This window comes from Sinocyclocheilus grahami, unplaced genomic scaffold (genome assembly GCF_001515645.1).
Source record: "Sinocyclocheilus grahami isolate Dianchi unplaced genomic scaffold, SAMN03320097.WGS_v1.1 scaffold29.1, whole genome shotgun sequence".
In the NCBI taxonomy this organism is placed as follows: domain Eukaryota; kingdom Metazoa; phylum Chordata; class Actinopteri; order Cypriniformes; family Cyprinidae; genus Sinocyclocheilus; species Sinocyclocheilus grahami.
This window is the reverse complement of record NW_015505208.1, coordinates 3,434,708-3,442,180: the sequence shown is the minus strand read 5'-3', so window position 1 is coordinate 3,442,180 and position 7,473 is coordinate 3,434,708. Positions and strand designations below refer to the sequence as shown.

The following is a 7,473-nucleotide window of genomic DNA, read 5'->3' as shown; positions in this document are numbered from 1 at the left end:
CAGTGTCTAGTGTCTCAACGATTAAAATATGTAGGTGAATTTAAGTAAAATTGTCCACTTGATGACTGTCTAAATGTACCCTAATTCACCTACTGAAGATAGCTACATCTCAGAGTTCTATTTTAATGTGTAGTAGTTAAACACAAGATGGATTTTGCAGCCATCATGAATGCGAATCTGTTATCAGAGTTTTTATATTCCATTATATAACTCGCATTACAGTACAAAATGGGTAACAATGAAAACGCTATATATATATATATATATATAGCAAAACTTCTCGACTATGTATGAATGGAAAAGAAAAGATTTAGGCGCATATTGTAAATTCTCGCGGTATGCTGGGAACTATTGAGCAGCTGTGAAGCCACAACGGAAGTGTTTGTATACCAGCTATTAGAGTCACCTGAACAAATTAAGATGCAGTCAGTTTTCTTATTCAGATACATGCTTTGTCCCGGTGTTTTCGACATTTGAGGGTATGGTCATTTGAAGTAAGGAAACCACTTGCATAATCCAGTGAATCATGCAGCAGTCTGATCAGTCCGACTCGTTTCCACGAATCTTTTGAACAGTTCGTTTCAAAGAAGTGATTCGAGAAAACAATGCGCCGATTCTTTAACTCAATGAAGTGGGCCATGACAACTGTTTGTATGCGTGTTAATTGATTCGGCTGTCCAATATACAAGTCACAAACATACTTACAGAACGTTTTATTTACAACATTTCTTCTGCCGAAACATACTTGATGTGCGTTCTTGCGTTGGTCTGCAGTCCTATGCTAATTTATAGTAAATACTATAGTGTTTTTGAATACTGTAGTAAAGTACTTGAATTAATTTGTTGTGGTTATTCTATAGTTGCTGTGATAATAACACAACTATAGTAATATAAACACATTACTTTACCCAATACTGTAAGTTTTATACAACTAGGTATACAGTTTACTGTAGTAAAAACTAAAGTATACTACAGTCAGTTTATCAGTTCACTCACGTACTACAGTATGCTGTGTAGCATTCATTAACAAAGTGCTGTAAATACTATATAATATATACAATATAATGCACTATCTATGGTTCAAAAACACTATAGTATTTACTATTAATATAGTATTTTTTCATGTGGGTACTCAAGCGGGCGATTCAGATGTCTCTGAATTTAAACCGTGATGTATATTCAGGTTTTGTAAGCATGATTTTAAATATTTTCTTCAAACTGTTGCTCCGCCATGACAGTATTTAACCTGAAAAGGGCAATCTCAGCTAATAATTTCTGGTTTCCAGAACGTTCTGGAAACAATTCGTTTGCAGAAAAGAAACTACAAAGAACGTTCCCAAAACGTTAGGAGCACTTTGTTCTGTGTTTGCTGGGTGCCAGTTCCCTCAGCTCACCACAAAATGTTCTTAACTTTTTCAAGTTTTTAATCGGTCGTCCCGATTTGACTCGTTCAGTTCGAACCGATTCAATGATTCATTGAACAGAACTGACTTCATGATTCAAATCAAAAGAACTGAACTCTCGACTCCTGAATGAATCAGACACCGCAACAGCTGACAACATTCTATACGTACATATTCGGCAGTCTTCTTCACTAAACAGAAAGTTTTTCTTTTGGTCACCACATTATTTCCTTCAGTCCAAACATGAAAGACGATGAATTTCCTAGTGTAATAATGCATATTAATTTATGAACACAGCTCAGTAAGAGCTGCTTAGTTCTGCTAGTTCTTCAACCCCTTCTGCTTACTTGACACTTTCAGTCTCGCTGTTTAGCTTTGGTCAGTGTAGGCGGAGTTTAAGTCGCAGTGCCTTCCAAAACAAGGAACGTGCATGTGTCGACACAAGGACATATAAGTTACTGCCACCGGGAGGAGAGAGGCAAAGAGCTGCGATGATTTCATAGACAGCCTTCCACGTTATTGACGTTAAAAAGGTAACGTTGGCATCAAAACGCGGACGTACTGTTTGAATGGTCTTGATAGTTAAAACGGTTCTAGTTGATCCGCGCCTACAGCAATGGCACTGAGAAATCCAAGATGGTCAATGGCTGTGCATTGGGACATGCTGTTATACTTGTGTTTTAACAGCAGCGAATAAAGTTGTTTATGCATGTCGTGGTGTACCCATTGGTAGCTTTGTTAGTAAGTATGAGCTTCCATGAATTGGAGAAACAGTTTGCGTTTTAAGTGTTCAGTGGTTACTTGAATGCTTATTAGAGATATGTTTGAATGATGATCTTATTAAGAAGCAAACTATGCTTTTCTATTGGTTTAATCCCAATGAATACTTTCAGTGTTGTGGAGGTGTCATGGTCGAGATCTAGGAGAGCTCTGAAGGTTCCTTAGTTTCAAATGTGTTCAATCACATCTGTGTTCTTTTCGTTGCTAATATTATTGCTGGTGAAATGTATGATCACCTGATAGGTTATTATGAACCTATTCTTAAATAATCGTTGTTTAATGTCCACCTACCCCAGTTGTACCACAACCCTTGAAGAACATGGACGCATCCGAAGAGTCCATAAGAATGATTTCTGATTCTCAGAGCAAAACATGTGTACAGAATCAGGACACACACAAACATCAAGAGAAAAGCCCATCTGCAAAATCAGGTAGGTACTCCGTCACACAGGTAACAGAAAAAAAACTTCCAGTATTTGTATTTTTTTATGTCAAAATCTGCGCATCCAGTTAAACTTGACTAAAACAGATCTTTGAGATATATAGTATACATTTTCCTGTTATTTTCATAAGTAATTTTTTGTGTGGTAATAGATTACATTTAGAAGCTCTCTCTGTTATAAAGTTTCAATGCAAATAATTGAAATGACTATGACTCACAATTTTTCTGATTATTATAACTCAAAAATTAAATCTGTTGTGTTTGTGGTGTGTGTTTCACAACTTGGTTAGAAATGTAATCTAAAACATGTTCACCTGATCATAGTTGTGTAACAGTTATGTAATACAAATCATAACTTAATGGAACCCTGTTATTAATGTTGTAAATTTCTTGTGACAGCTGTGATGCTGTAATTACGCAGTCATATACAGTAAGATATATTGGAGTTAATTAAAGGTGATTCGTGTGCAGACTGTTTTGTCATTCATCTGGGATGATTATAAGGTCTGTAATACAGCAATTCAAACACTTGCCAGTGCTTAATGTGAAATTGTTTGTACGCTGTAAAAAAAACAGGTAATTTTCAGAGGACATTTCCGTTAATCATAAAACACAGTGCAGTGCAGTGCAAAATTCAAAATATGTGCCCTATATTTAAAGATTTTTTTACAGTGTAGGACAGCATGGAACAAACCTTGAAAACCAAGGCCATGTGAGGTTGTGTGTGCAATAATTGCTGTGAACACAATCAACCAAGCGATTCTGTGATGACTTTTTTGTTTTTTGTTACATACTGTAACATTCCATATTCATTAGCTATTTTGGTTGTACTGTACTGTAGTAGTTTGAGAATCATTTTAATGTATTTACGTACTTTGGTATGGTGCTTACGTGGCATGTTTTATGTACTATCCTGTAATTATATAATATTGTATTTTAAAATATTATTTATGTATCTATAAATATTAAATGTATTTATAAATTTAATATAAAATGTCATATATTGTATTCTCCTCTCTCTGTCTCTGTAGGCAATGGTGCAGCGCTGGTGTTGTGTTCTGTATCTGTGGCCTGCCTGAGTGGGTTGATGATGGGCTATGAGATGAGCCTGATATCAGGAGCATTGCTTCAACTCAGGGACGTTTTGACTCTCTCCTGCCCACAGCAAGAGCAAGTTGTTGGCTCTCTTCTGTTTGGAGCCTTCCTCCTCTCCCTGGGTGGAGGCACCATCCTGGACCGTTACGGACGGCGGTTCTCCATCATCCTCACGGCGCTGCTGTGTGTATTGGGCACACTTCTGAGCGTGTGTGTGGTGTCATTTTGGGCGCTGGTAGTCGGGCGGATGCTTGTCGGCATGGCGGTTGCGCTGTCTGGCACAGCGTCATGTCTTTACGCTGCAGAAGTGGCACCGGCTGCCTGGCGCGGGAGGTGCGTGTGTGTGTATGAGTTGATGGTAGTTTTAGGGATGCTGTTGGGTTTTGGAATGAGCTGGGCATTCGCAGGGGTCTCGGATGGATGGAGGTTTACGTTTGGTGGTGTGCTGTTCCCTGCTTTGCTGCAAGCTGGCATCATGCCGCTTTTGCCGCAGAGTCCGCGCTTTTTACTGGCCCAGCAGCGTGAGAAAGAGGCTCACGCAACTCTCCTCCGTCTTCGTGCTGGAATCAAAGGAGTAGACGCAGTGGAGGACGAACTTCAGGCGATATGCATGGCATTGGGGGCAGAGCGCCTGCACGGATTCCTGGACCTCTTCCGTTCTCGTGACAATATGCTTCAGAGACTGCTTGTTGGCGCTGCGCTAGTTTTCTTGCAGCAGACTACGGGACAGCCCAACATTTTAGCATATGCGTCGACTGTTCTCAGCAGCGTGGGCTTCCATGGGAATGAGGCAGCGACTCTTGCATCCACAGGGTTTGGTGTGGTTAAAGTGGGCGGGACCATTCCTGCAGTCTTTCTAGTGGACAAAGTGGGGCCTAAAGCCTTACTATGTGTTGGCGCCGTTGTTATGACATTGTCAACAGCAACACTGGGGGCTGTTACTCTGCAAAGCCGTACACATGTTTCTAGCCTATGCAGAGGCCCCGTTAATAAAGCAAACCTCACAGGTTTTGGGACGGGAGAAGAGACTGGTTTCCAGACAAACACTCCACTGGGTTTGTACCAGCCTTCTTACCATGAACTTCAAAACAAGCACAAAACAAATGCTTTCCTCACTAGCGTTAATGACACTAAGGACCAATGGATTTTAAACTACACTCCTGATCATAGGACAGCATTAATGGAACTGGCTGAGGGTTCCGAGAAAGACAGTTCCAAAATTGCACTTCAATCTCTTCATGTTAATGAAGTGTCACCCTCTCTGAAATGGATCTCTCTGGTCAGCTTGCTGATATATGTAGCTGGATTTTCCATCAGCTTGGGACCAAGTAAGATTCTGTCACTGTTCATACTATCACATAAAACAAAAATGTCCCGTTAAAGGAATAGTTCACCCAAAAATTAAACACTGTTGAAAATGTACTCACTCTCAGGCCAAAGATGTTGATGAGTTTGTTTCTTCATCAGAACAGATTTGGAGAAATTTAGCATTACATTACTTGCTCACCACTGGGTCTTCTTCAGTGAATGGATGCCGTCAGAATGAGAGTCCCAACAGCCAATAAAAAACATCACAATAATCCACAAGTAAACCACATGACTCCAGTCCATCACTTAACATCTTGTGAAGCAGAATGCTCCATGTTTGTAATAAACAAATCCACCATTAAAGCATTTTTAACTTTATACTGTTGCTTCTGGTTAAAATATGAATCCTCTATTCATAATATTGCTTTCTCTGATGAAAAACAAACTAATCTTGGATGGCCTGAGGGTGAAAATTGTCATTTTTGGATGAGCTATTCCTTTAGTGGTCCATTCAAAATTAAATTCTGTCATCAGTTAATCGCCTGTTTCTTCTTTGGATCACAAAAGAAAGTTGTTGTTGTTTTTTTATTTAAAAAGGTCTTTTTTAAACTAAATTTATTTATGCCTTTGTGTAATCATCAATCTGCAGTGGTTCATGTGGTTTTGAGTGCGATCTTCCCGACTGGCATCCGTGGAAAGGCTGTGTCCGTCATCTCTGCCTTTAACTGGGCCACAAATTTGCTCATATCGATGACCTTCCTTACTCTGACAGGTAACACACACAAACACAGAGTGAAGGGTTATTTACAGCTATGAGATCAGTAGATCATGGTGACCCAGTTGTATTGCAGGATGCAGTCAGTGTATTTATCAGTATCTGTGTTCTGAAGGTCATCCAATAAAACCAAGAAGATTGAGGCTGTCTCTATTTAGATAAGTAGTTAATTTGTGTGTTCTCATGGGGTAAGCAATTGCTGATTTGACACTTTTGTACTCTGGGTGCTTGATCTGTCACTGTTAGGAGGAAAATATTACAATTAATGTTACTTTTTCTCAAACCTAGGGTTAGTGGTAAATTCCTAAGCCTAAATACAAAATCTGTCTCTTACTGTTTGTGCTACAGACATGAATGTCATTAAATTTCTAAAAAGTGTCTGACAAAGCCAGACACCATAATGTCCCTTCAGGAGTTATGTAAGAGCACAGTTAATTTTGCCATAGATCATTAACTAACGAGGTAAAAAGGATAAGTTGTTTTGATTCAATTACTACTCTGTAAAAACAGTGGATTGATTATTAATGTTAGAATTGAACCCAGCATGTTTTTCCCATAGTCTACAAGCATTGCTCTAGCTAGCCTAAAATGATATAAATCAAAGGTTTTCAAACAGGTCCAGGGACCTCAAGGGGCCTGCAAGAGGGGGGGGGTCCACAATGGGGTCTGTGAAAAATTTGAGTTAAAAAATTAAGCATGTCAGTGTCTGGAATAATTGTTGTGAAAAGGTCACTACAGATACATTTAAAATAAATTAACATGACAATAATGGGTAGAAAAAAAGATAGGCTTAATACAATGTTTTTATTTTTCATATATATTATCATATATATTTACATTACATATCAGATGACTAGCAGCTCGCTCTCTTCACCTCTTTGTACACTCTTGTTATCAAGATTACAAAGCATCAAACTCAGGAACCTAACTTTCACAACTGCTTATTCATCCTATCTTATCATATGATGCGATTTAAAATTTTCCTTACTCTTTGGAGTGTTACAAGCTCTTGGTGCATAAAGAGTCAACCACGCCTACCTAAAATGGCTCATTATAACATGCCCCCACATGTCTAGTCACAATGTGGGAAGATTTGCATAACACTGACCAAATGTTCACGCAAAGAAAGAAGGCGTAACTTTGATTCTCGCTGTAGTATTGTTGCATGCTGCCGCCGCCACCATGTCGTGGAGACGCTATGTGTTTTGTTACTACTTTGTTTGGCCTTCCAAAAGAGGACACAACTAGAAATCAGTGGTTAAGTTGTATTTACAACACTGTTCCGGAACAGTTCAACCCAAATATTCAGATGTGTGCAGCGCATTTTATGTAGGACGAGGACTGTATCCTGGGAGAGTAGCCTACAATGCCGGTGTCTGTTTCTATAAAGTGGGGCAATTCTAACTTTGCAAGGACAGTCTGGCGCTTCTGACTCACAGTCTGTAAGTACGTTTTCATATTTAAAGAATTTGCCACTGACGATTCAAACGTGAGTTTTGGGCAGTGTAGAGTAGCGCTTGTTTTTTCTCTGATCACAAATGCAGACATGGTTTTATTGTTTACACAGCGCGATACGCAACGCGTAAAAAGACAGTATAAGTCATTATAATCAGTAATTATGTCCCCACTGGATGCAACAAATGCCTCGTTTGTAATGGGTTTTACTGGTT

General features: G+C 39.1%; 1 protein-coding gene across 1 annotated transcript in view; it reads left to right on the top strand.

The window, feature by feature from the left end:
- Positions 1-1,812: 1,812 nt before the first annotated feature.
- Positions 1,813-7,473, top strand: part of slc2a12 (solute carrier family 2 member 12) — a 10,820-nt gene continuing 5,159 nt past the window's right edge. Inside the window, exons 1-4 of the mRNA XM_016257641.1 lie at positions 1,813-1,936; positions 2,480-2,614; positions 3,657-5,048; positions 5,678-5,800. Coding sequence (XP_016113127.1) covers positions 2,503-2,614; positions 3,657-5,048; positions 5,678-5,800 — 1,627 coding nt within the window. The 5' untranslated portion in view covers positions 1,813-1,936; positions 2,480-2,502. The remainder of the gene's footprint in view (positions 1,937-2,479; positions 2,615-3,656; positions 5,049-5,677; positions 5,801-7,473) is intronic.